Genomic DNA, 27,625 nt, shown 5'->3' with positions numbered 1-27,625 from the left:
AAACAAGAGTAGCGAGTTTTCCTGTGATTAAATACAAACGGGGTCATGCCACGTGACCCGGAGGTGTGAGGCGTCACAGTATTGGTCTAGTAGGTTAATCACTCTTCTAAGTTCTACGGAAGTGCGAAGCTCTCTTACAGAGAGCTTCTCAATCTAGTCCTAATAGGACTAGTGCCCTATGCATGTGCTACGCAGGAACCATTCACTTTAACATATACTATAGATAGATATTTTATATATATTATAATTGAAAAAACCGAGTATTATGTTACGAAGTTTGCCGTCTAGATCACGTGGAAGTGCTCTAGGCTCTCGAGGTGGTTTATAACTAGGCGTCAAGCAGGGACTTAAGTAATGACAATGATGCAATTCGTAACTAATAGTAGAGTATACTAAATGATTGATCTTGAGCACGAAGCTCTATATAAAGGAAGTCAATCTTGATTATATAGATCTCCATACTCTATTGAAAACCGATAGCTTAAAGCCCTACAGCTCGAAACCCGCAAAACCGATTTCGACTTGTCGGTTTTCTAATCACATGGCTTCTGATGGTGTATGCGCCTATGATCCTAAGATAACCTGGATCACATACTGATTGAATGAAATCTGATCGCTTTTGCACAAGGCTCCAGCTTTCATAATTGATCAGCTGTTTAGCATCGTAACACGGCTTTACCGAGTATAATCTTAGAAAAACCTAAGATGTAAGATATGAGAAAGTTAAAAGCTGGGAAGTTGAGAAGTTGAGAAGCTGAGAGAAGCTTGGAGTTTGGATGATTAGACACCGATGATGTGGATGATTTTGAACAAGAAGAAGAGTAGTTATAATATATAAGATATCTATTGTTTGATGTAATCTTATTATAATAAATGATGATAGGATTAAATAATAGATGTGTGAGATATACATTGATAGGATTTAAAGGGAGGAGATTATATTTTATTTCTGCTTTTATATATAGTCGGCTTTACTGAATGTATTGATTGATTAATATTTATCATGTATATATATATAATTAGAAGCTGAGATAAGATACCGATAGTTTGGATAGGCTAAAGTGAGAGTTTTTAATTTTTGAATTGTTTGCTTGTTTATTTATTTATGGGCTGGTGTGCTTGGCTTGTGGAGGGGAAGGATGGGGCTGCGAATTGTTTGGGGTTTGGTTTGGTGGGATGGGATGAGGGATGATGGATGATTGTTATATTGTATGTTGTGTCTCTTTGGAGGTTTGATTAGATTATGTGTTTATATGTTCATGCTGATAAATCTTAAGTTTGAGAAATGGATATTAGGGAAGAGAAAGAATAGAAGATGGGGAATGGAAGTATGGATGATATGATGTATGATGAGATCATAACAAGGGTTTTACTTTGCTTTGACACTGACAAGAAATCTGAATGCCTAGATAATGATATGCAGAGTACAGGAACGAGTCCGAGAGTGCATGTAAGATCTTACTATGGTATGGATACTCTACTTGGCTCTAAAATCTACAGTAACTTAACCTAACCTTATATGCATATCATATTTTAGTTGTAACGGGATAGCCGATGCTAATGAGATGGATGGATGGATGGACGGACATCGATGATGATGGCTTACAAGAATCAGCCTAGAGGTGATAGAGATCAGACCATCAGACTTAAAAGTCCAATGTCAAAACTCGAAACTCGAAATTGGAAACCTGAAACCAAAGTCCTGAAAGTTTTTGATATACTAAGCAATCTACAATGAAAAAAATAATATAGTTGATACATTAGCTACCTACCTAACTCATGAGTAACCTAGATCTTCAAGCTTTGATCTAAATACCTACCTACCTATGTTTTAGAATTGAGATGGTGTTAAAGCGGTTGTTTGATATATTGAAAGATTAGATTGATTGAGATTCAGTCGGGATACTGGGGAAGTAGAGTTATGACTCGATAGGTACCTAATCATGATGATGTTGGGTTAATGGTATAGATGAAGTGGATAGATAATATCAGGAATATTAAGGTCAGATGTTAACTTGCGGATGTATCAAGATGTGGTTATGAAACGAAATCATCTGTTTTCATAATGAGATGATTTGTAGTTATATAAAAGTTATTGGGTAGAACCTGGAGAGTTGGAGACCCGATTGATTTTGTTTCTTGTTTATCCTTTCCTTTCTCGAGGAGGATTGAGATCCTAGATGGTTATTTGCTTCTAGAAAACTTGAGGAAGTATTGATTAGTATATTGAGTTACATATTCCCTTTTCCCAAGATATTACTCAGAAACTCATGACCATTAAGATATGGGGATCCTCGAGGATATCTATTAATATATTCTATGAGGAGGACACATCGGAAACATCAACCTCGTTATTTACTATCCAGGCGTCTGTGGCGATAATCATTGATAGAAAGGGTATTGTGGCGGTTGGAAAGGATTCAAGACTGGAAATGATAAGTCTTACCATTTCAGATATGATAATTGTATTATTATTATTATTATTGTAAGATCTAATGAATTGAATCCAATACAACACAAAGATCATCAATCCTACCCTTCTTCTTCTCCCGCATTGTTCGATGAATGTAACAGAAGACCATCAACCCAGTAAACATAAAACCCCTGAACCAAGCGTACATTAGTTTTTGGAACGGTCCCTGTAGATGATACTCTAAGCCTTAAAGATTTCTGCTGTACCTTATCCTAGCATTATCATGAGGTTCCACTTCGACTTTGATTATCGCGATCACCGAGGAAAGTGGTAAATTGGGAACGATGCAGTAATTTTGTATGCACTTTCTCTGACTATATGCGAAAAGAGGCTGAATCGAAAATAGAATCAAGAAGTAAAGAAAGATAGGTATCAATGTACACTAAAGTTCTATGTATCCTTTCTTTTGCATTTGCATCCCTCAAAAAGCACAGTCTGCTAGGTAAGCAAAGCAGAATTCCCAGCTGATAAATCAATGAGGTAATGCAATCAGATCGTAACAGAATTCGGAAGAAAAAGTCCCAATTGTCTGTGTTAATAAAATCATTATGAAACAATACTTTCCTATATGATCTTCTGTGTCTGATACAAACCATTAATCATAATCAATAACTCCAAGTCTCAGGTCATACCCAGCGATCCAACCAATTTTCCCCAGGCTTTTTCCTGCCAAGAAGGTCCTTGCACAAGGAATCTCTAACCAAACTATTTAATAAATGTACCACCAAATTTCAGCTTAACCCAGCCTACCTAGCATTACCACAACGCACATTCTACCTACATCATCATCAGCGCAAAAGTATAAAAAGAAGACGAAAAAGAAAATCCGAGTCCTCAAAAATAAACACGCGTTACCGTCTCAAATACGACAAGGAATCACCCGCTCTTACAAGGTCCATCCATACCAATCCACGCCTTTTAACTATCTTTCCACGCGATCCTTCCATCCTTCCAGCGCCCAAACATCCACACACTACCTCACCTCGTGGCTCCCTTGCTCTCCTATAAATACTTCCAAGATGGCTGGAAAAACCGCCGCGCAAGAAGAATTCGATAGCATTATCGCTAAAGCCTCCGCGAGGGAACATCACAATCATCCAGACGACGAGAGAGATTATAGTTTCGATAGGGAAAATAGTGATATAGACGAAGAAGAAGAATATCATAATAGGAATATTGAGGAGAATATGAAGATGCCGTTGTTTGATCGGTCGAATTCGGGGGGGGTGAACGGTTTGAGTGAACCGTTGAGGTTGCCGCATAGGGATTTTGATAGTGGGAGGTCCACGGGGGTTAAGGGGGTGATTGCTGATGCGAGGAGTTTTGAGGAGGCGAGGAGGTCGGGGGGGTGGAGGGGGAAGTTGAGGGGGAGTGGGAATGTGAATGCGAATGCGAATTCGATTACTCAGGGGCCGAGGAGGTCGAGGTCGGCTTCGGGGTCGGGGTCGGATGGGGGGTTGAGTGATGATGAGGAGTTTTTGGAACGGTGGAGACAGCAGAGACGAGTGGAGTTGCAGAGTGAAGGGAAGGATATTAGGAGTAGGAGGACAAGTCCTAGTGTAAGGAGATATGGTAGATTTGACGAGGTAGATGCTCTTGGGTATCTTGACGCCATTGAAAAAGTAGGAAGAGAAACCATCGTTGTTGTTTTCGTTTATGATCCTGAGGTATGTTTCCTTTCTCTCATTCCTTCTCTCCTCTTACCTGACTCATACATATACTAACATATGAATATAGTGTGACGTCTCTCAAGTAATTAATTCAGCACTCCTTCCCCTCGTCACCGCAAACCCTACCGTTCATTTCGTCCGCGTCCATTACGAAGATGTCGAATTTGATAATGCGGGTGTTCCGGCTATTCTCGCCTATAAGAATCAAGGAGATCTGTTCGCAAACCTTACGTATATCATTGATCAGATTCCTGACGATACGATCTTTGATACGAATGCTTTGAAGGATGTTTTGGTTAGACATCAGATTCTTTGATACATGGATTGATGCATGGGTTGATTTTGGTGGATGTGGTTATTTGGGAATGATTGCTAGAGGATACCTATATACTTTTGTTCGTTTCTTGTATCTATACCTAGGTACCTATTTATTTATGGGGTTGAGGGGATATATCGGCATATGCCGTTTTGATATTCATGGCCTTTATTTTATGGGTATGGATTTGTTTTACACATGTATGTAATGCATTACATTGCATTGCAAAGATACCACTTTACTATTCTTCTACTTCGACTCTACTCGACTCTACTTCACTTCAGTTTACTTCACCATCTCTCATCATAGATGAAGAAAGGAAAAAGGGACATTGGGATTCAAGAAAGGACGAGGATTTCACCTCCTTTAACGGAATGTGTGTGAGAGAGAGAGAGAGAGAGATTAATACACACACACACACACACATATATATAGATGTATGAAAAAATGAGAAGACTGTTGTGTAATGGACGGATGGAATGGCTGGAATAGATGGCGTATGAATAGGAAGGGAAAGAGTATGGAAATGGAAATCGAAACAAGAGGAAGATCACTTGTTTCTTCCTGGCATGTTTACTTTTACTTACTTCTACTAGCTTCTACTTGATGGGGTTTAGAACATATATGATTTGATCCGAGTCTTGATAGATTAATTTATTTTATCGTGCTGGGAGTGGGTGCGGGGTGAGGGGTGAGGGGTGTGGGGTGTGGAATACTTTGCTTTGTATTGATGGATGCATGGATGCATGAATGCATAAATAGAGTAGATTAGGATTCTTTTAAAGAGATTTTTTTAATAGTATTTATTTATTTATTTATTTAAGTTTAATAATAGTATATCCTGTTTTATATTCTTCCAAACTTGTAACGATACCGTACTGGAGGCGGTGGCTGCCTAAGGTTTCGTCTGGTTGGTAGTTGTGGGTTAAGGCTTTATCACTGGTATTCACTTGGAAGTGAATTCGTTACTAGATCAAGTAGAATATAGGTAAACTAATTGATAACTAAGTTGAGCACGAAGCTCCTAAACTATGAAACTACTCTGTCTATATAATGATCGATAAAGGGAGCCTCTAGGAGCTTTGAGGGCTCCTAGGGCTCCTTATCACGTGATTACTTTTCATCCCAAGACACTAATCCTAATGGTGAATCGTGACAAAACTTTGGATTTTGGATTTTGAACTGGGTATTTTTATATTTGAGTAGAGTGAGATATAGAAGTGAAATAAAAACAAAATAGATTATTACAAGTATTTTAATTATATATTTATTTTGATATATTTTAAAGTTTTGTAGGTTTGTGTTACGAGGTTTGTTGTCTAGATCATGTGGAAGTGCTCTAGTGTTACGAGGTTTGCCGTCTAGATCACGTAGAAGTGCTATAGGCTCTCGAAGTGGTTTATAACTAGGCGTCAAGCAGGGACTTAAAGTAATGACAATAATGATATGCAATTCGTAACTAATAGTAGAGTATACTAAATGATTGGTCTTGAGCACGAAGCTCTATACAAGGGGAATCCATCTTGATTATATAGACCTTCGTATTCCAACATTGGAGCGAGGGAGCTAGGGAGCGAGATTCGAATCTCGCTCCCCAGCTCCATCGCTCCCTCGCTCCCTTACATGACTATCCACGTGATCCTACAACACGTGATAATAGTTTATGATGTTACAACGTAACAGTATGTATATGGGCAAGTAAATAAATAGATATCCCCTCCTTTTTTGCTTTGGTTTACCGAAGTTGGCCTCTTTTGAAGTTTTTCCACATCTCCTTTTATTTATCATTTTTTGTCCTTGATATTTGAATCATTGAAATTAAATATATCATGCCTATACTCATACTTCCATTCATACCGAAGTAGAAGCAGAAGCAGGTAAATCCAAACCAAAAAGTCGAATAGCATTTCTCCCCAAAACAGCCTTTTCCTCCTCACTACCCGCACCACAAGCACTTCTTATAGCATCCATATTCATCGAAACACTAAGCCATTTCTTACCACCCTCACCCTCAACCTCCTCCTCCTCATCCAACGGCGGAAAAAATGGAGCATCAGTTCCGAACATAACTCTGTCGATTCCACTAGCACCCACTGCACCCTTAACTCCTACATCTCCGTACACTACTGCATCTAACCAAATATTTGTTTTTAAAATCTCCCAGATGGTTTTTCGTTGTCCTCCGTTTATATCTTGGAGCTTTCCTTCGGATTTGAGATGTGCATCGTGGAGGATACAACTCTCTATTCTTCCGGCGAGAAATGGAAGGGTTCCTCCGCTATGCGCTAGTAGGACTTGTAATGTGGGCACGAGGGAAAATACAGAGGAAAGAATCATGCGTGTTACGGCAATGGTTGTTTCCATGGGAAAACCAAGGGCAAGGGGTAAAACGTGTCCGTAATCATTTCCTCGGGGACCGAAAACAGAAGTTGGGAGACCATAGTGTGGATGGAGGAATATGGGGAGCTTAGCGTTGGCTAATGCGTGGAAAATGGGAAGCAGAGAGGGATCGTCGAGTCCGGAGCCGAGACCAGTCGTTCCGAGGATTATACCCCGACAGTGAGGGAGAGTTTTCAGGTGCGTGATGGATTCGAGGATGGATTGTGGAGGTGCGGATAAAGGAAGGGTACCGAAGAAATAGAGACGGCTTGGATAGAGGGTGCAGAGATCGTTTATTTCAGTGTTGATTTCAAGGGCGGTTTGGAGGGCTGTAGAAGGGGGAAGCCAGTCGAGCCAGGGGTTTGCGAGGGAAATAACGGAGGTAGTGATGGAGTGGTTGTCCATGAAAGCAATTTTTTCGGCTATGTCGTAGCTGTAGGAGTTTGGGATTAGTTAGATGTTTAAGAGTTGATACGGGCTCGTGGTAGAAGTTATGTAGAGAGGAGGCTGGGAAGACAAGTGACTTTTTGGAGAGTCCTTCGTCCTAATCCCGCGATTTTTCGTGTAAGAGAGAATTTCCAGGCTTTGGACTTCCATGAGCCCTGAGACTTTATAGCCAAATCCGCCATTTGAGAGAATGATCACTAGATCCTCAATCATGACAGTTTTCCTCCATCACAACCTTTTCATTTCTAATTCATTGTTCCCCATTAATTCCCCATCCTCTTCACTGAATCTATCATGAAACATCCATAAAAACATAAAACAAGAAAATATAAGCATACTACTCAGCTCCAATGGGTCTCCCCCGACTCGTACTAGGCGTATCCTCCGCTGGTAAAATAACCAATCGATGTTCTTTCGCCGGTGGAAATTGTCTAATATAAGGGATTTCATCTCGTGACTTAAGAAGGGATATGTAGGATGGTGGGTAAATGTGTGTATGAATATCTACAATCGGAGTTTGGGGCGGAGCTGAGGACATTTTGAGTTGGTGAGGAATGAACGACGATGGGGAAATGTAGGGAAATCCTGTAGGAGAGAACTTATACAGAGAGAACTTGTAAGTAGAAGTGTTCCAAGGTACGAAAGAAGTTCAATCTTAACACGCAATGAATTTACTTAAATCACTTGATCCAATTCCAAGGCATAGTATTCAGTATGTAATAAAATGTACATCCATCCATAAGAAGATAGCTAAACATTAAACCTACCCCGCACTAGTAACCCCCCTAGTTCGTGTAACCCCACCATATATCAAAACATCCACATCTCTTATCAATTATCGTGAATGCTTATCATAACTTCCCCTCTGATATCATTTACCTGCCTTTTCGAGGAAAGATACAGTTATACCTGTATACTTTATCTGGCTAAATGCGGAGAGCGGCTTTGGCCGCGTTCGGCGATTTATATTTATGGATAAGGAGTTTGAAATATATACATTCCTGAACTTCTCAAGTCAAGTTTGCTTATCTAGTATATTTGGATTTCTCAACGTCGATTTTTGTGATTTTGAAGAGAAATATCAGACAAAATGTCGATAGAAGTAGCGAAGGCTGTTGATGCGGATAACCTCGTTATTCCTGTAATTTCCCCTTCATTTCATTCCATGATCGTCCATTCCTCTTATCCCATCTAATCATCAATCTCCATCCATCCCATCGCAAACTAACCTTCGGATCACTCACCAGATAATAAACTTCTCTCACTTCCTAACCGGTACACCAACCCAACGTCTTCAAACTGCCCAATCCATCCTCCATGGTTTCCGCACCGCAGGATTCATTTACCTCTCCCACCACCCCATTCCCCCACCCACTCTCTCCCACACTTTTTCCGTATCCGCCAAATTCTTCGCCCGTCCCTCCTCACAAAAAGATCCCCTAGCCTGGACAACCCCCCTCGCAAACCGAGGCTACGTAGCCCACGGCCGCGAAAAAACCACCACACTTACAGATAGAAAAGCAGTTGCGGAACTAAAAGCCCAAGCACCCGATTTAAAAGAAAGTTTTGAGATAGGAAAAGAAGGTGAAGAGGAATTACCTAATAATTGGCCTCCTATTACTCCTGAAGATGAAGATGCAAGGGAATTTAAAGAGACGATGTTGAAATTTCATGATTTGTGCAAGGAGCTTCATATTAATGTTATGCGAGCAATTGCTCTTGGGATGTCGTTGCCTGAATCCTATTTTGATGGGTTTACTAGTGCGGGGGATAATACGTTACGATTGTTGCATTATCCTCCTGCGAATGCAAGTGTGTTTAAGGAAAATAAGTTGCAAGTTAGAGCAGGGGAACATACGGATTATGGGAGTATTACATTACTTTTTCAAGATGATAGAGGAGGTCTACAGGTCAAGAGTCCGAAGGGAACATTTGTGGATGCGACGCCTGTAGAGGGTACGGTGGTGGTTAATGCGGGAGATCTGCTGGCGAGGTGGAGTAATGATTTTATCAAGAGTACTTTGCATAGGGTTGTGGAACCTCCTCTCAAGGAGGGTCAGGAAGTTAAGGAAGATGGTGTCTATCCAGCGAGATACAGTATAGCATATTTCTGCAACCCAAATTTCGATCGTATGATTGAAGCGATTGAGGGGACGTATGGAGGTGAATTGGGAGAGAAAAAATATAAAGGGATTAATTCGGGGGAGTATTTGGTGCAGAGATTGGCTGCTACTTATTAGGTTGATTGTGTGTATGGTATTGTTATTTATATGAGGAAAAGCAAATGCGGTTGATTTTATGTTATTTCCTTGCTTTTGGAAATGTGAGTGTGGATGTGATGTGAATACTTGAGGTAGATATAGAGAATGAAAGGCTTTTATGTTTGGGCGCTCTACATCTTGATACTAATAGAGTAATTAGAACTAAACTGGTCCTAAACTCTAGTATAATTATTGGGTTTCTTGAGACCAGAAAGAGCATCAGATTGAATTGATTGATTCTCTAGCTAAGCAGTTAAGCTGCGAGTATATATTCAAAAAATGAAGGAATAGGGTCAGGTATTCGGCCTTCGGAATTAAAGTGCTTTGAAATCAAAATATTGAAAGCAAACAAACAGTATACCAAAAAGGAAAGAATGAATTAAAAGTTGAGTTTTGTTTGCTCCTTATACGCATCATGCAATACATACGCATATGCTGCCAAGATCCCAGGAGGTCAACATTAATGATTGTTAGGAGTGATAACAAAACGAGCTTGATGGAATTAGAGAGTCAAATAATAACTTTAGAGTATATATGAATACACATTTCATACAAGGACAAAAGCCGTTGTAATATATCTCCATAGCATCTTATTATAGCAGGAGTGATCGATTTGAACTTTGAAATTTGAAAGTAGCATTGATTGAGATAGATGGGTCTTCTATATAGCAATATGGTCTGCTATTGGACTTATATTCTAGGTGTTTGAAGAACTTCCACCCACTTAGTCCTTATTGGGAGACGCAAGATAGTATACTGAACCGGCATTACTAAATATTCGAAAATTGATGACCATGCAAATATCAAAACTATGAAGTATACAAAACACTCCAAACACAACATAGAGACTACAAACCCTGATAACATGGAGATCTGATACAATGTACATGGGTGATGAATAAAGTAAGAATAAAGTTTTAAATTGGATCATGAAGAGAGGAATAAGATGACTTTACCTTGGTCTTTGTAAAAATAGACATTTCACACATGGACAGCGGGCCTGATGAAAAATAACAATAATTCATCACTTAAAGTAATAACGAGTGGTGTGTTGATAATGAAAGTGAAGCGAGATGATTATAACTTTGTGCACTTTATTCGACAACGGACTAGATGTTTACTACAAATACAACATCACTCGAATTCAGAACCAATCTAATCCAGAAGTAACGACATGGTGTTGACCAATGAATTGCTGATAATGGCACAATGTATTGCCAAAGCAGCCTCGTCCATTCAAATGAACTCGGAAGTAATGAATTGTATAAGTTTATATAGTAACACATGAAAGAAGTTTCTAGGAGTTTAGTGTGGTACTTTGAAGCGATATTGATCACTATGGAGCAAACGCACCAACTGCTCTACAAATCAATGTAATTCAGACAAACCAGCTCACAGGATTTACTACTCTGATGAATTAGATTGCTATACAGCCTTTACAGCCTTGCTATTTAAGTACATCTACTATCTACAGACAGCCAAATGCCTAGTTACACATTGAGCATTCATCAGGTTTTACTTTTAAGCTGTGCTCATAATATGTAATAGAAATTGACCAGATGAGCTACATAGTCGGAAGAATCTAGAATAGAATAAACGTGCATTCTATATTCATAACAATAATAACAACAATCAATCAATCAAGACAACACCAAAACAGAAAATAACAAATGTCCAATCACAAAAAAACAAACACAAAAATGAACCACAAAAAAATATACTTTATAAACACTTCCCTTGACACTAGACGAGAAAACAACCACATAATCATTTCCTTAGACCTAACACAAAGATTAATCAAATCCTCGCCCCAGATAAGAGAAATCAATCGGCACACTCCCTTGTACTCTCAAGACCATCTGAATATCCAATCTAGCGTTCCTAGATCCTGATCCAAAAGCTCTTTATATAGGTACTAGATACCTTCCTTACCAGCGATAATTCTCAGAAGCTCAATAATAGTGAGAAGTACTGCCCACTACTCGAAATAATGCCTAACGAGCTGTACTATCATGCACCGTGAATTAATAACAGCTGGAAATATCGCCGCGTCCTGTGGAACCCTACAGTAATTGCAAATTGGAATCTCCTATATCCATCTCCAAACCTGTTAAAAGATAAGTGTTGGTACGAGAAGGATACGGAAGACGTAGCACCCACGGATTACGTAGGTCCTGTATGTCTAATTGTATTCTGTCTAAAGAGCTAGCTACATATTGAAAGTAGTAAGTCTTATATAGACTTACTAAAAGAGCTAGTCTCTTTCGCGTTCGCTTAGTTCTTTATTACAGTAGTAATTGAATTGAAGTCATTCACTTCGTTCACACAATAAGAGATGCCATTGACCACCCCCTAAAAAAAGACGTAATTTCTGCCTCCCCTTCTCCCCACTTCTCTCCCCTTTTCTTTCTCCTTCCCACCTCCCAACCACCAAGAAGAAATTTTTTTTAAAAGCAAACGCCTCATTAAAACAAAATCATCATCTCCCTGCAGTGAAATCCCAAAGAACTAATTTACAGAAAACTATTCGTAATTACTTCATAGATGCGCAATGCTAGAGCCATAGAAATGAAATGAAATAAAATGAAATGACAAACTACTACTAGCGCTGTAAATCATTACTTCTACAAAACTATTCTTAAAACTTAAAAGATTGCATTTGTATAGGATACTTATCCTATAGCTAGAGACTTGTTGATTTTGATTTTAATTTTGATGTTATAAGTTTTTAGTTATGTACAGGTCGTGTATAGACATTTAATTTCACAGTAAGAAATCAATCAAGATCACGATTTAGTGTGAATACCCTTAAAATACAATATGTAATTGTTACAAATATATATCTTGCATCACTCCCTCTCCTACAATCAAACCACCGAGAAAAGTACGATTCATCTATAAATGTCAAGCAAAATGCAAAATACCATCCCATATGAGCTATATTCATAGTCAATTAACCATCCATCATACCAATCCCATCCTGGCAGTTGAAGCCGAAGAACCCTCTATATCTCATGTATTCTTAAAACGCCATATACATTCCCAAGTCATGATCACATCATATCATAATATATGATAGATATACATCCACAACTCCTCCCAATGTTGAATTACTTCATGTTGAAATTCTTTTTAATGTTTCACCTGAAATATAAAGTGAAACGTATGCTCGCTAAATGTTAAAATACGCAAAACAAAATTCTAAAATGCAATTATGTAGGTTGTGGAGCCGAAACACCGGTAATGTCGCCCTCGGCATCATCGGTGGCTTCTACAGGTCCGCATGTACAGAAGAGGTTTAAATCACCGTACGCTATAAATATGTTAGTAGATGAAAGATGAAAGGGATATGGAGTAGCTTACCATCATCAAGTCTGGTCACGGATGGCCAGAATTTCTTTTCCTTGAGGTAAGGCAATGGGTATGCGGCTTGCTCTCGAGTGTATGGACGATCCCATTCTCCAATAAGAAGATCCTTTTGAGTATGTGGCGAGTTCTTCAAGACATTGCCTGCCCTTGGGGTAGTACCATCTTCAACAGCTTGGATCTCCTTGCGGATCGATATTAATGCATCAATGAAGCGATCAAGTTCCTCTTTACTTTCCGACTCGGTAGGCTCGATCATCAAAGTATTAGCGACTGGCCAACTCATGGTTGGCGCATGGAAGCCATAATCCTGAAGACGCTTGGCAATATCGATAGCCTCAACTCCCGCAGATTCTTTGAAGCCACGAACATCAAGAATAAACTCATGAGCACATCGAGAATTGGCATTGGTATAGAGAATTGGGTAATGAGGTCGGAGGCGGGACATGATGTAGTTGGCGTTCAAGAGAGTGATCTTAGTAGCATGAGTCAATCCTCTACCACCCATCATCTTCACATAGGCCCAACTAATTGGCAAGATACTTGCACTTCCGAAGGGAGCACCGCTAACTGGAGCAATAGCATTTTCACCACCAATCTTCACCAATGGATGACCAGGAAGGAATGGTGCCAAATGAGACTTAACACCAATTGGACCAACACCTGGTCCACCACCACCGTGTGGAATGCAGAATGTCTTGTGGAGGTTAAGATGGCACACATCGGCACCAATCTCACCAGGTGAACACAATCCGATTTGAGCATTCATATTGGCACCATCCATGTATACTTGACCACCATGTTGGTGAACAATATCACATGCTGCCTTAATTTCTGGTTCAAATACACCAAATGTACTTGGGTATGTGATCATGATAGCTCCAAGTTCCTCGCTATACTTTTCACATTTCTCCTTGAGATCAGCCATGTCAAGATTGCCAGACTTGATGTCACATTTCACAGTAACAACACGCATACCTGCCATAGCAGCTGATGCAGGGTTGGTACCATGAGCAGAAACAGGAATCAAGCAGATATCACGCTTCTTGCCGGGCTGCTGTTCTTGAAACTTGCGAATTACACGTAATCCGGTAAATTCTCCTTGTGCGCCGGAATTGGGTTGCAAGGATACTGCATCAAATCCAGTAACAGTAGCAAGATCAGCCTCAAGCTCATCGATCATAGTCTTATAACCAGTTGCCTGATCAGCAGGAACGAAAGGATGAATAGAGGAGAATTCTGGCCATGTAACTGGAGCCATCTCAGTAGTAGCGTTAAGCTTCATTGTACAGGAACCCAGAGGTATCATAGAGTGAGTGAGGGAGAGATCTTTTGATTGGAGGTGGTGAATGTAACGAAGAATCTCGGTCTCGGAATGATGTGTATTGAAGACTGGATGTGTAAGGTATTGGGATGATCTCTTTAGTGCGGCCGGGATCGAGCTATCAAAGGACTTTTGCAATTCTGCGGTCTCTTCGGATGATCCTGATCCTGACTTGGAAAAATTCTTGAACACAGACAGAATATCTTCAAGGTCCTTGATGTCAACGGTTTCATCGATGGTAATACCAAGTCGGCTATCATCGAACTTTCTCAAGTTAATCTTGAAACTCTCAGTAGCGTAGCTAAGGATTTCATCAGATCTACCCTGTCCAACATTTACCACGACTGTGTCAAAAAGAACCTTTCCATCAGACCCTGTTCCTCGGGAATTGGTCTCAAAGTCAAGATTTTTAAGTCCATCCTGGATGAATCGAGCTCCTTTAATAGCTCTCTCGGCAATGGCCTTGAGTCCTTCTGGCCCATGGTAAACTGCATAGAATGCACTCATGTTAGCCAACAATGCTTGAGCCGTGCACACATTACTAGTAGCCTTTTCTCTGCGAATATGCTGTTCTCTAGTTTGTAAAGCCAATCTCATTGCCTTGTCCCCTAGCCTGTCCTTTGATACACCAATGAGACGTCCTGGAATTTTTCTCTTATACTTTTCGCCAACAGCGAAGAAAGCAGCATGTGGACCGCCATAACCAAAAGGAACTCCAAAACGTTGAGCATTTCCGAAAGCGATGTCTGCACCAAATTCACCAGGTGGAGTGAGAACAGTAAGGGCTAAAAGATCGGTGGCCACACTGAAAGTTGCACCTTGAGCATGAATGACATCTGCCAGACCACGGAAATCCTCTACGCCACCTTCAGTATCTGGATATTGAACCAAAGCACCGATGAGATCATTTCCAAGCTCCTTGAGGCGAGCCGCGCCATCCGCTAGGATATCCCCAACTTCAATCTTGATATTAAATCCTTCTGCTCGGCTCTCTAAAACTGCTAGTGTTTGTGGATGAACTAGGTGGCTGACGAAAAATGTCTTATTCTTGTTCTTCTGTCTAGCAAGTGGAAGGGCGTTCATTGATAAAGTCATAGCTTCGGCGGCCGCAGTAGATTCATCGAGCAGAGATGCATTGGAAATTGGTAACGCTGTCAAATCGGAGACAAGTGTCTGGTAGTTTAGAAGCGATTCTAGTCGACCTTGACTGATTTCAGGTTGATATGGTGTGTAACTTGTATACCATCCTGGACTTTCCAACACATTTCTTTTAATAACCTCCGGCACTCGTGTTCCGGCATACCCACATCCAATATAACTTCGCATAATCTTATTTTCGGAAGCAATTGACTTCAGTCTTGCAAGCAATTGAGATTCCGTAAACCCTTCCTGTGAAGATTCGGATTCGGCGTCGATTTTGAGATCTTTCGAGGAGAGGATATCGCGAGGTAAAACTTGTTCGACGAACTCGTCCAAACTCTTGACTGGAGGATCGAGAGCTTTAAGCATTTGTTCTGTAGATTCTGCATCGGGACCGATGTGTCGACGCGCAAAGGTATCTAAAGGAGCGTATACTCCTCTAGAACTGAGGCTCGAAGGCGAATTGATCGACTCATCCTTCGCAGAGCTTTTGTAGTAACTTCGTCTCCCAATTGGCTTCAAAACAATGGCAGAACATGCGGATTGGCCAGTAGCCCATGGTCGTGTGAGGGTTGAGCTTCTCAAGGATGAACTTCTTGACTGAAGTGCAGCTCGAGCAAATCTCGCACGAATTGGAAGGCTTGAGGCAACCATTGTTCTTGAGTTTGCAGAATCTGCGAAGCTCGTGAACCTCAAGTTTTGGTTGCAAAAATCGAGAAAAGTCTCTCCGAATCTGGAGAGAGAGTGGTACGAGAAACTTAAGCTCGGATGAGGGGCCCGGAATTATTAGGAATAACTAGGATTCTAAGTTGCCATACACCCCACATTCAGATAAGAATGATAGAGATGGGATAGACTGAGATCTGAGAATGATATGGCGGTATCAAAAAACAGGTGAAACGACAGAGAATGAAAAAGAAAAGATGAACGAGTGATGAGTCGATCTTATATGAAATTTAAATAACCCAACTATTTTTTTTTTCCATGATAGGAGTGGGACAAGATACATGACAAGTTAAGTTCAGTCAAACTACTCTAGAAGATGAATTGCCCAAAACCGTAACGATAGATTAGCCATGAGCACGTTTGTGGTTTAGTGTCACAAGCCAGTAGAAACCTTAAATGTTTAAATTACGCACATGGCTGTAGTAAGCAGATGATAACGGAAGGATTAAAATTTATTATAGTATAAACATCAACTTGGTACCAGGTAATTATCTCAACGCTCAACCTCAATACCTCAACACATCTGCAATCTTATACCATCAAAATGTTCGGAGGACGTAGGTATTTCCGTCCAATAGTATATGCGCACTTTTCTAACTTCAATTTTAGCACCACCACAACCATCCCCTGCCGAACTTAAGGCTCAAGAGGAGGAAGCTACTCTTACTGTCCAACGAGTCATTACATTTTCTATTCTTCTTTACCTTTGTATGTCTTGCTCTTTCCTATTACCGTCATATGTGTGCTGACTTTAATATAGCACCTTTCGCTGTTAAGAGCATCCAAAACCTCATCTAAGTATGCAAATAAATAATGCATCACGACGACCTGTACAATATGAACGCACGAGAAGACTAGGGGTATACAATAGTACTGGGACAAACTGTGGATATAATGGACAACTGCTGCACATATAATTTTGCTAGCAGTGGCATTGAGTTCTCTATTGTGCAAAGAGTACAAGATTGAGAATCGAAAGAGGATCATAGATATACTGCAAGCATAGGAGAAGACTTTAGAAAAATGCCTTTACTCTTCAAGGCATCTAAATGTACCAATCTGAGAGACAGTACCAAAATGAAGTTGCACATTAAAAAGAACCGTTTTTGTACAATCCGGAATGCTGCTACTACATATGTTATACAGAATCGGCTTTCTGTGTAAACTTTGAAGAAGCAAGCCTGTGACTCAGGTTTCCTTTTCTCTCGAATCTTCCACCGTATATCTCCTAATTGGGCCCTCTGGCCAGCTTCTCCCTAATTTCCTCAACCTTTCTTTTCTGCTTCCCCTCATCAAAATTCTCCGCCTTCAACCACTCCACCAACGCTTTCCTAACCAACCCCATCTCCTCCAAGATCACACTTCCATACCAGCTATCCCTCGTCCTTCCCCTTATAACCATATGTCTCCTAAAGACACCCTCCCCTACAAACCCCAACCGCTCCGCGGCCCTCTTACTCGCCACGTTCTGCGCATTACACTTCCACTCCACCCTCTCATACCCCAATCCAAACACATACTCCATCAACACATAACACGCCTCGGTCGCCTCCGTAGTCCTCTGCAAGGACTTCGAAAACAACAAATGACCAACCTCGATTCTTCTCTGAGAAGGTACGATATTCAAAAAAGAAATAATGCCCACGGCTTCTCCACTGGGCAATACAACTGCCCAATTCACAAATTCAGATTGCGAGTAGTCAATAAGCCATTTTAGGTAAATTGTGAATTCTTCAATGGTGTTGAATGGTCCACCTGGCATATATTTGTAAAGCATATATTTTTCCTCTCCGCCGACATGTTTCCATAGATCTGGAATGTGATCAAGAGAGAGCGGGATTAGGGAAATGCGCTTTGTGGTGTGGGAGAGTGGGATGAGGGAGGGGAAAGGAGGGGAGTCGGGGGAGACGGTGGGGAAGGATGTTTCGAAATCGGCGGGGTAAAGTGAGACAGGTGGAATTTCAGGTCGTGTCATTTTCGAGGATAAGTTTTTGAAGATTATTGAAATGTTGGTGGTAGGATGGATAATCGGAAGCATTGGCGTTAACGAGATTCTCTATTTTTTATAGGGGAGAAGTACTAGATAAGTCTTAGGCTGTGAGTCACTTGCCGCCATGGCGAGAAGGGATAGGGCGTATTTTCGATATGTGGGTAAGGAGTTAGAACGTCTTTTGACAACGATCACCTTGACGGCGATCCTGCGCGATTGATTCGGAGAGAGATGAAAGAGAAATTACTACTATTAGCGTGTAATTAAGCTTCCATATTATACAATGTCTATCTTTTTTTACATCCCGACCAACTCCATGAAGTCTAAGCTTCCGATCAAAAAATTAACCATGGGTATTTTCGCATCAATCATCGGCCAAATGTTGACCTCGCTGCTGTCTGTGGCGGCTGCTCCTTTTCCCATTCGATATAATCTTTATGTACTCTATCCAACTCCTTTTTCAAATGTGCTAATTGAGTTTGATAGTCTTCCAGGATCTGTTTAGCAAGTTAGCATAAATTCATCATTTCAATGAAAATTGTGACAGTACCTTCTTGCATCGCGCGGTCATGGTATCGTCCAAAATCTCTCCATTTTCTTGCCCAACCCTCTCCAGTTCGGTCCTTAATAGCCGGCCTCTTTCTTGAACGTTGATCATTCGCGCCCAAATCTCTTCTGCTCTGGCACCTAACGCGGGATCAGTAACCCCCTTCTCTATCTTGATAAGCTTAGCTTTGAGGTCCTCCTCGTCTCCACTGAGCGCATAGCCTCTGTTTCTTAGAACCTGTACTTTAGTCGCCAACGCCAGACACCTTTGTTTTAATACCACATGCTTCCTCCTAGCATCCATTGCCCGTATACTCGTCCTCGTATCGTGAGTTTGTAGTAGGTTCGTCAAGCTAGCATTTATGTCGTGTAGACGAATGTTGAACGCTGCAAGATGCTGTTGCTGAGCCTTGATTCTCTCGCCCATCATTTGAAAACCAATACATGCTACTGGGATATACCCAGGTCCTGGCTTTTTCGAAAGGGCTTCTTCCCAAGCTCTCGGATCCTCATTAGGCTGCGGTTGGTAGAATGGCGCCCTGTCCTCGCCGACGTTGTTGTAAAAGAAATATTGGAAGGCACAATCCTTATTTCCAGTATCCCATTTACCCACGACTGTTTCAATCTGGTCTATGACACTCTTTTCTCCTATATAAGAATTAGCTTGCACTTCGAATAAGTTGGTAGGTACATACGAGGTCTCAGTCCGCTGGCTCCAAATAGGGTGTTGTTAAATTGTCCTTGTGATTGCCCCAAAGCTTGCGACGGTTGTGTTTGCCCGAATAAACTAGTCTGTTGTTGTGATCCTCCAAGAATGGTGTTTTGCTGTTGCTGGGCTGCTTGCTGCTGTGCTCCCATAGTCTGTCCTGAGAACAGTCCTCCAGGTTGCTGCTGTGGCTGTTGGGCATTCGGTGCAAATAAGCTTCCTGCTTGAGGCTGATTCTGCTGAGTGCTTGCTCCAAGTCCTCCAGCAAAGAGCCCGCCGGTCTGCTGTGGTTGATTTTGTTGAGTGTTTTGCCCTAACCCGCTAAAAAGCCCTCCTCCTTGGTTCTGAGTTCCCGTAGTTGTAGTCGAGCCAAATAACCCTCCTGCTGGTTGCGCCGTGCCTGTTGAGCCAAATAAACCTCCGCCAGCTGGCTGGCTTTGGCCGAAAGTACTTCCAAACATGATGCCTTCTTTATGCGCTTTGAGCTACGGTAATGTGGAGATAGATTACTGAAGGAAGATGCAAGTAGCCTCGAGGGACTTTTGGCACAATGCACAATTGCAGCTACTCAAAAGAAAATGCCGGCCTTGGGAACAACGCGCTCGATAATATATTATTAGGAATTGAAAGATTTATCGGATACAGGATGCGCCAATTTATTTTGTGGGCTAAAACATGAACTGTAGAAATTGGCGAGATATTGTTCAATGTTGAAGCTGATAGAATATTTTCACCGGGTGAATTATATTATTTTGCAGAAACATAAATTCGTTGTCAGGACGAAGCTCTTTTGATCAGTCGCGACTTCTGAAAGGTCGGCTGATAAGCCAATCAACTTGCGCTTTTTGAACTTGACCTCAAAGCTTCATACTGCATCGAACCTCCAAAACACTCATTTACGGGCTTTGCGAACCCAGTATCTCCTCACAACATATCTCAAAATGGCTGCACGTAATCCTAGGTATGCTCTCATTCTAGTATATTGTCTTATTTTTATCTAGTGCTAACCATGATCGCAGATTTAACCAGCAAGTCTTGATTGACACCACCCCATTACCTGCGGAAATCCCCCCCGTCACAGAAATTGGTAGCAGTTCGGCGCCATTATTGTCCGCGAGTTTCTTTATCGGTGCAAGATGCAGAGCCTACAATGATGATTTCATGCAATGCAAGAACGACAATCCTGGAAAGGGTGAGATCGATTGTTTGAAGGAGGGCCGAAGAGTTACTAGATGTGCGAGGAGCGTGTAAGTGCTAGTCCTTCATGAGGTTACAGATGCGGCTAGTTGTATATCGATGAATAGATAAGGGTGCTGTGTCGAACTATGGCCCTCTGTTCGACTGTAGCCCATTGAACTGTAGGCTAATCGCCTATGTAGGATTGAGGATGTGAACAAACACTGTCTTCAGGAGTTCCGGAAACACTGGTAATATAAACTCTCACTATGCCAATGCATGACGAGATTGGCCTTGATTAACCATGTTACAGGGCATGCCTCGACAATAATAACCAACAATTATGGCAATGTCGACCACAAGAGTGGAAACTTAACAAATGTGTCTTTGACAATCTGGTATGACATTCCTTTACACCTATGATGAAGAGCAGCTGCTAACTATATGTGATGCACAATAGAAACTTGAGAAGGTTATTCCAGATTCCCCAGCAGGCGAAACCCCTGTGCACCTACGTAAAAGACAAATCTACTCACACTATGGCCCATGAAATATTCATGTTGATATCGTGGTTCGGTGGAGGTATGGCGCTATTAGGGAATATATGTACATATGATAGAAGAATGGACGACAGCCTCAATGTGTTTATTTCCCCTTCAATCTTACTATACTCACAAAGGCTTGACACATGAATAATGTTTAGGCCGAAGATATCATCTCTTCTATTACACCTGAAGGCGTCGATTTTGACTTGCGATATTCCTCATGCAAAGGGTGGCGATATTGGAATATTTATTTATCCAGTATCACTGACTACGCTCCGCTGTTAATAGAATATCTGCTGCAGCAAATGGAGGTACCAACCTCGATCTGGAAATAACTTTTTATAAGCCAACAAACCATCATCCTCGGACAAAACACTTCTCTCCGAGTATAGTTCTTGGCAATCATTCCCAGCAACCACCAGCTCAACTTATTGCTATTAAGGTACTTATTGATGATTGCTTGTATACTGCACGTGAATGTGCTCTTCTTGCTCTTTTCTTCGCAATTACCTTTTCTACTTACACAGTTTTTGCCTTTAGAAATCGAATCTGGCACCAAGGTATTTTCCTCCCCTCGATCTGCCACTTCATCAGGCTCATAAGTTCACCTTTAATTCAACTCGATCTAGTATCAGGTTCAAAGGGAGCTGCAATACGCTAGTGACCAATACTTCACTAGTGACTTCTTTCCCACCCTCAACCATTTCAACCCCATCTCCGATACAATCACAACATAACGTCTTCGGATATAATTAAGAACCTTTCAAAGGAGTGACGCTTTGAATACATGAACGCTCCATTGCATGCCCAGGGTATTTTCCTCGAACGAATCAAATTGGCAAAGGCCGAAGCCAAACGTGAGAAACACTCATCAGCAGCCCCGATTTACTCCATATTTTCCATCCTCACCCGCTTTTCAAAGTCACTCATTTACTAAGCAAAGATGCGGCTTCCATCACCAAAGATCGAAGACCAAGAATTCGAAAAGTTCATGGCACCGGAACCACCCACTCAACCAGCACCTCCTACGCCGGTATGGCAGAGGATCGACGAGAAGCCACTTGTGCAGAAAGTCAAGATAGTTGAGGCTGCTTGCGATGCAGGAATTGCAGCTCTGAGGGACATTATGCAGATTATGGCTCAGCATGAGCATTCTAAAACAGCTGTGAAATTTGAGCTTTCGTCACTAAGTAATATTCCTTTGCGACGTCGGCTTCTCTTTTGATGCTAGGTGACTGATGACAAGCATAGAAAAAGTCATGGGGCAGAAAAAGGAGCATCCGATCTATGTCGGTTTTCTCGGTGCAAGTGGGGATGGCAAGTCCTCGCTCATAAATGCACTTCTATCCGAAGAGAGTCTTTTACCAGTCAGTCATGAATTGGCTTCAACGGCTGTCATTGTTGAGATTTCTCATAATGACAGACCTGACTATCGCTACGTTGCAGAGGTGCTGCCCATTGAGGAGAGTGAGGTAAGAAGGGAGCTTGAGAGGATCTTTGAGGATAAGAAACTTTGGGATGTTCAAGAAGAGGAAGAAGACGGTGAACTGGATCCAGAGCTCAAACAACGAATGGAGAACACATTTGAAAAGTACAGATGTGTGCTCAAGCAACCGGTATCGTTGGATGCACTCAAGAATCTGTCTGTGGACGAGCTCTTGCAAGATTCTAACGCCAGGAAGATGTTGGGACAAAGAAGAATCATTGAGAAGAACAATCTCAAAGAGTTTTCGAGGGGCATCAAGCCTTTCATTGATACGAGTAAGGAAATGGGTGATGGATTTTCATATTCTCGCTGGCCGCTTGTGAAAATTGTCAAGCTTTATATCAAGGCAGATATTCTCAAGACTGGCATCGTACTTGTCGACTTGCCAGGAAGCCACGACACGAGTGCGGTGAGATCACAAATAGCCGCACAGTACATAAAATCTGGCTCTTTGCTGTGTCACTTCAGCTGCCAAACGTGCTGCCACAGACAAGGGAGCTAAAGACATCCTTAGTGATGTTCAGCGACGTACTATGCAGCTGGATGGACTTTATTTGAAAGATTCAATTTTTTTATCATGACGCAGACAGATGCATCTCTTGACATGAAATCGTACGTCGATGACCATCCGGAACTGGATAAGGCCATTTTTGAGGATCTTAAAGCCAGCGAGATCAATGACCAAAACGTTGCCCAACTCATCAGTGAGTTGACTGTCAAAGATTCGACCATTAGAAAGCTGGAGAAAATCCTGGAGCAAGTCGAGAATAAGTTAACAGACTTGAAGGATAAATTCGATCAAATCACTAGCAGGGCTGATTCTCAGCGTCAGAATAAAAAGCGCAAGCGGGAAGCGAAACCATCAGGTGTGTTATAGTCCTTATCTCCCCATCTTCGAACAGAGCTGATCATTCTAGCCGGTCCTACGGCGTCTCCAGAAGACCAGCAACTGGTTAAGTATTATCTAAACTTAAGGCGAAGCTCAATGCGGATTACCGCACTAGAAACCGATGTATTGTGAATCGGAATAATTTTCAGGTCTCGTCAATCACCAAGGACTACGAAACTGCGCGAAAGCAACTAGGTGATGAGAAGTCCCCAAGACCTTTGCCTGTTCATTGTGTCTCAGCTCTCGCATTCATGAACTTGGTCAGAGGGAAAGAAGTCGAAGTAATGAGGAGTGGTTTTAAAACTAAAGGCGACACAGGAATTCCGGGTCTGCGAGATGCATTGATCTCAACCACGTGGGAAACTCGCCTCAAAAGCAGCATTGCACCTAACACGGGACTTTACAGTGCTTTTGCTCGGCTACAAAAGTGGTTAGAAGATACAACGACATCTTTCAAAATGACGGCTGAGGAGAGAGTAATGCTAGACCAAAGAGCATCTCTGGTCTTCAGTAGTATTGATGAGGTATGTATGTTCCGTTCCATGACAATGTGTTTCAAGACTAAGAGATACACCAAGAGTTTTTCTAGGCTTCACATCACGACCGGCAATACGGCTGAAGAACTGGTTGACAAGCATCTTTTTAGTTCCTTCCCAAAGATCTCGACCAAAGCAGCGACCAAACTTCGAAAAATAGTGACGAAAACCACATGGGTTTCCCGTCCAATAGTCTGGAGTACACACCGGGCCCTCAATAAGAACGAGGGAGTATGGAAGCATTCTCGCGCTGGCCTGCTCGACTGGAATGAGCAATTGTAAGTCATTCGCGTCAAATATTAAGTCAATTTACTAACGTGAAACAGGAACGGCGAGTTTGTTGATATGATCAAGAAAGAATGGTCACAGATTATTCACGTAAGCATGCCTACTGTGGTTCTGGAATATGTCAAAGAGGCCGAAAAGCGTCTCACCGATTTTGCAGACAACCTTATGTCTGCAGCATTAGATATCTTGCCTTCTCTACGTGAAGCATTTGAGTATCTGCGCGATAGCATTCTTCGGAATGTACGTCGACTCCAAGTCAGAGCTGATTCTATCTTTGCGGATTTTGACGCGGCGGCAAAAGATGCATGGAGATTGGTAAAACCAACCTGTGTAGACGCTTGGATGCCCATTTATCACATATGTGGCGCTGAACAGGGTAAGTTTTCCATCACTATCTATGGACAAAATGACTGAACATTAGAGCAGGCCGAGGACACTATGCATGCAAAAAAGCTACGCACAAAACTCATGTGGAAGGTCTCGGAGGTAGACTTATGTACAGAGAGTGTGGTAGAAAATTGGACGCTACAATTCGACGGATGTGTGCAGATATCCACAACCAATTCGAAGAAAAGTACACTGAGATCATGGAGGGATTCATGACTGAAATGACTGCCACTCTTGACCAACATATTATGTGTGGCGACCGCAGAAGCAATAGGCAAAAAACCTCATTGACGAAAGTCAAATTGCAGGGAATACTGCCAATGAAGATCGAAGCTCTTTACAAAGAGTGGCAGATCGATCTTAGCAATGAGCCCAAGGAAGAAAAAAAGAAGCCAGAACCAGGCATCTTCGACAGTACCAAGATAGAAGAAGAGGAAGAAGAGGCTATTCCTGACGTCGATGATCTTTTGAAGGATCGTAATTTCGAGGAATCAGAGGCTGAGAATGATTCGGACAGCGATGCTTGAGCCTCTCTTATTTCTCTGCTGTCTTCCGCAGTCCCGGCTACTTTGCATCACCACACATCAGTCGAGCGCTCTCTCACAGCAAGTAGAACTTCCTCTCGGAATATCGAAACTTGCGCATTTAGCTCCATTATACCTTCACGCTCATTTAATCCAACCAGTACATATGATCAATACTCTTTGATTTAGCAATTCCCGTTTCTTTCAAAATTTACGAAACAACAAATCACGATTTATGAATTACGAGCCACGAACCATGAATTACCGCAATATCAGAATTTTACATGCCCAAAAATTACGCATATCCCATCAACCAATTTTCAATTCAAGAACAGCGGATACAAGCCCAGCAAGCCATCCATCTATCCACATCAACCAATTTCCAATCCAAGAACACAAGAACACAAGATATCACACTTCAAGCCATTCATTCATCTACCTCATCTACCTAACCCATCTAATTTTCATCACGATTTTGCTATCACTGCTATCACTTGATAAAGCACGAACAGTCCCTCATTCAAGCTGCCATTTTCCCCCCTCCCCCCCAACTTATCTATTCATTTACTTCTTAGCTACCAATAAGAGTTAGCAACATCGATATTCATCTGTATCTCCCTTTGTGAGATTTGATTGTGATTGGTGATGTGAGTTACATGAGCGGTGCTTTGTAGATATGGATGTGAATGTGAATATAAGGGGATTTTAGGACGAGGGAAGTGTGATTTAAGGGAAGTGATAGGGAGGGGACATGTTGTGTGTCTGATAATGTTAAAATAGGAGAGGGGAATGGGAATGATTTCCCTGGCTTCCATCTAGATGTTGATGCGTGTAGAGATTAGAGAGTAGCTATTTGGGTCGCTTGCCTCAAACAGGGGATGTGTAAGATGCACACTACATAGGGGAACATATAAACACACGAAGCAAGACGGTATTCTCTAGAAAGGTCATGAATATATCATTCTATATCTAATTATTTTCCACAACGCTCCATCATGTACAAGTACAAGATTAACACAAGACCTAAGCAAGGTTCTTGGCATCACCCTCCTTAAGCTTACCAGCACCAACCAATCTCTTGACTTCCTCACTCCAGACAGCCTTAATCTCATCTGCGATCTTCAAGCCGTTGAGTTTGCCAGCCAAAGCGGCGCACTCATCAGGATCGATCTTGCCTTGAACTAATTCGACGTCGTTCAAGACACCATCAATGGCGCTTGCTGATGCGTCTCCCTCTCCGGCAAAGTAGTTGGCGTCCTTGACACTTCCCTTCAAGATACGTCTGTTCTTCTTGACGGCGGCCTTGGCGGCTTCCTTAGCCTTCTTTCCTTGCTCCTTGTCGGCCTTAGCCTTCTCCTCAGCCTCCTTAGCAGCTTTCTCTGCGGCCAATTTTTCAGCTTCCTTCTCAGCCTTCGCCTTGGCTTCGGCCTCCTCTCTCTCGAACTTCTTCTTGTTCTTCTCCTTGCTGGCTTCTTGTCTGAATCGCTTAATACGCTCATCGGCAGCGGAAGCATCATCCAACAATTTTCTTAGACGAGCAGAATCTTCGGTCTTCTTCTTCTTCCGTGCGTTGTTGTTCTTACGCTCCATGTGACGTTTTTGATCACGGTTCTCGTTGTCATCTGGAACATCCTCATCTTGGTATTCAAACGATCTCCATGAATCGAAGTTGTAGAAGAAGTTGTAGAAATTCTCAACTTCCTCCTTGGAGCTGTTGTCATCACCGAACTTGGGCACTGGCTGGATCCTGGAGAAACGACCCTCGGCTTTGAAACATTGACTCCACTTCTTGTAGAAGAGTTTCTTGTCCTTTTGGTCTTTCTTGGATGGTGGTGCAACATCGGCGGCTTCATCGACGGAGTCAAATTGACGGCGCTTGACGGGATCGAGGAGGAGATCGGTGGCCTTTTGAATGCACTTGAAGAAGTTGTCGTCTTCAGTGGCACCAGTAGCAGCTCTCTTATCTGGGTGATGCTTCAAAACCTTCTTTCTGTGCGCTTTCTTGATTTGATCTTCAGTTGCCTTGTATCTGTACTTGCTGAGACCGAGAACAGCATAGTGGTCTTGGTTCTATTTATCAATTGTTAGTAAAAGTACGGTGGGGCTGGCAAGTGTTGGTTAACTTTACCTTCCAGTCCTTAGCATCCCGGGACAACATCATGGGGTCCTCAGGTTCGCTGATCTCTCCAAGATCATCATCCTCAACCTTCTTGACATTGTTCTGGGCCTCGAGACGGTCATCCTCGGAGAAGGTACGCTTGTGACGAGCTCGGCGAGCGTGGGCGAGAAAGTGAGGACCAACAGGTTCGAGGCTTCGTTGAGTTGCAGCAGAAATGCTAGCAACGGCCTTGAAATCCTTCTCTGCGGACCATCCTTCTGGGAGGACAGGGAGAGGTAAAGAAACTTGGTTATGGGACGCCATTTTTATTAATATTGAGTGCTTTATTTAC

The 27,625-nt window shown here is 42.0% G+C and overlaps 11 protein-coding genes across 11 annotated transcripts; 6 read left to right on the top strand and 5 right to left on the bottom strand.

Moving 5' to 3' along the window:
- Nucleotides 1-541: 541 nt before the first annotated feature.
- Nucleotides 542-1,706, top strand: SS1G_03481 (predicted protein; the record flags this gene model as incomplete). The annotated part of the gene is made up of 4 exons (XM_001595342.1): nucleotides 542-556; nucleotides 785-821; nucleotides 1,410-1,499; nucleotides 1,630-1,706. 4 exons carry the CDS (start codon nucleotides 542-544, stop codon nucleotides 1,704-1,706), a joined length of 219 nt encoding a protein of 72 aa, XP_001595392.1.
- Nucleotides 1,707-3,492: 1,786 nt separating this feature from the next.
- On the top strand, nucleotides 3,493-4,459 carry SS1G_03480 (hypothetical protein; the record flags this gene model as incomplete). The annotated part of the gene is made up of 2 exons (XM_001595341.1): nucleotides 3,493-4,140; nucleotides 4,211-4,459. The coding sequence occupies 2 exons, from the start codon at nucleotides 3,493-3,495 to the stop codon at nucleotides 4,457-4,459; spliced, it is 897 nt and encodes a 298-aa protein (XP_001595391.1).
- A 1,566-nt stretch (nucleotides 4,460-6,025) lies between these two features.
- On the bottom strand, nucleotides 6,026-7,823 carry SS1G_03479 (hypothetical protein; the record flags this gene model as incomplete). Its single annotated transcript, XM_001595340.1, has 3 exons — nucleotides 6,026-6,100; nucleotides 6,317-7,271; nucleotides 7,624-7,823. The coding sequence occupies 3 exons, from the start codon at nucleotides 7,821-7,823 to the stop codon at nucleotides 6,026-6,028; spliced, it is 1,230 nt and encodes a 409-aa protein (XP_001595390.1).
- Nucleotides 7,824-8,375: 552 nt separating this feature from the next.
- SS1G_03478 (hypothetical protein) lies at nucleotides 8,376-9,525 on the top strand (the record flags this gene model as incomplete). Its single annotated transcript, XM_001595339.1, has 2 exons — nucleotides 8,376-8,426; nucleotides 8,533-9,525. The coding sequence occupies 2 exons, from the start codon at nucleotides 8,376-8,378 to the stop codon at nucleotides 9,523-9,525; spliced, it is 1,044 nt and encodes a 347-aa protein (XP_001595389.1).
- A 3,233-nt stretch (nucleotides 9,526-12,758) lies between these two features.
- On the bottom strand, nucleotides 12,759-16,030 carry SS1G_03477 (hypothetical protein; the record flags this gene model as incomplete). Its single annotated transcript, XM_001595338.1, has 2 exons — nucleotides 12,759-12,859; nucleotides 12,910-16,030. 2 exons carry the CDS (start codon nucleotides 16,028-16,030, stop codon nucleotides 12,759-12,761), a joined length of 3,222 nt encoding a protein of 1,073 aa, XP_001595388.1.
- A 616-nt stretch (nucleotides 16,031-16,646) lies between these two features.
- Nucleotides 16,647-16,900, top strand: SS1G_03476 (predicted protein; the record flags this gene model as incomplete). The annotated part of the gene is made up of 3 exons (XM_001595337.1): nucleotides 16,647-16,659; nucleotides 16,712-16,810; nucleotides 16,863-16,900. The coding sequence occupies 3 exons, from the start codon at nucleotides 16,647-16,649 to the stop codon at nucleotides 16,898-16,900; spliced, it is 150 nt and encodes a 49-aa protein (XP_001595387.1).
- Nucleotides 16,901-17,330: 430 nt separating this feature from the next.
- Nucleotides 17,331-18,077, bottom strand: SS1G_03475 (acetyltransferase; the record flags this gene model as incomplete). Its single annotated transcript, XM_001595336.1, has 1 exon — nucleotides 17,331-18,077. The coding sequence occupies one exon, from the start codon at nucleotides 18,075-18,077 to the stop codon at nucleotides 17,331-17,333; it is 747 nt and encodes a 248-aa protein (XP_001595386.1).
- A 383-nt stretch (nucleotides 18,078-18,460) lies between these two features.
- On the bottom strand, nucleotides 18,461-19,805 carry SS1G_03474 (hypothetical protein; the record flags this gene model as incomplete). The annotated part of the gene is made up of 3 exons (XM_001595335.1): nucleotides 18,461-18,589; nucleotides 18,643-19,286; nucleotides 19,334-19,805. The coding sequence occupies 3 exons, from the start codon at nucleotides 19,803-19,805 to the stop codon at nucleotides 18,461-18,463; spliced, it is 1,245 nt and encodes a 414-aa protein (XP_001595385.1).
- A 480-nt stretch (nucleotides 19,806-20,285) lies between these two features.
- Nucleotides 20,286-21,070, top strand: SS1G_03473 (NADH-ubiquinone oxidoreductase; the record flags this gene model as incomplete). The annotated part of the gene is made up of 5 exons (XM_001595334.1): nucleotides 20,286-20,305; nucleotides 20,364-20,591; nucleotides 20,724-20,771; nucleotides 20,834-20,918; nucleotides 20,981-21,070. The coding sequence occupies 5 exons, from the start codon at nucleotides 20,286-20,288 to the stop codon at nucleotides 21,068-21,070; spliced, it is 471 nt and encodes a 156-aa protein (XP_001595384.1).
- Nucleotides 21,071-22,008: 938 nt separating this feature from the next.
- Nucleotides 22,009-25,178, top strand: SS1G_03472 (hypothetical protein; the record flags this gene model as incomplete). The annotated part of the gene is made up of 8 exons (XM_001595333.1): nucleotides 22,009-22,255; nucleotides 22,317-22,960; nucleotides 23,138-23,417; nucleotides 23,469-23,503; nucleotides 23,590-23,964; nucleotides 24,019-24,254; nucleotides 24,303-24,640; nucleotides 24,691-25,178. 8 exons carry the CDS (start codon nucleotides 22,009-22,011, stop codon nucleotides 25,176-25,178), a joined length of 2,643 nt encoding a protein of 880 aa, XP_001595383.1.
- A 1,020-nt stretch (nucleotides 25,179-26,198) lies between these two features.
- Nucleotides 26,199-27,597, bottom strand: SS1G_03471 (hypothetical protein; the record flags this gene model as incomplete). Its single annotated transcript, XM_001595332.1, has 2 exons — nucleotides 26,199-27,245; nucleotides 27,304-27,597. The coding sequence occupies 2 exons, from the start codon at nucleotides 27,595-27,597 to the stop codon at nucleotides 26,199-26,201; spliced, it is 1,341 nt and encodes a 446-aa protein (XP_001595382.1).
- Nucleotides 27,598-27,625: the final 28 nt, after the last annotated feature.

The sequence above is a fragment of the Sclerotinia sclerotiorum genome, genomic scaffold (assembly GCF_000146945.2).
Source record: "Sclerotinia sclerotiorum 1980 UF-70 scaffold_4 genomic scaffold, whole genome shotgun sequence".
Taxonomy (NCBI): Eukaryota; Fungi; Ascomycota; class Leotiomycetes; order Helotiales; family Sclerotiniaceae; genus Sclerotinia; species Sclerotinia sclerotiorum.
This window is presented reverse-complemented; position numbering and strand designations above follow the sequence as displayed.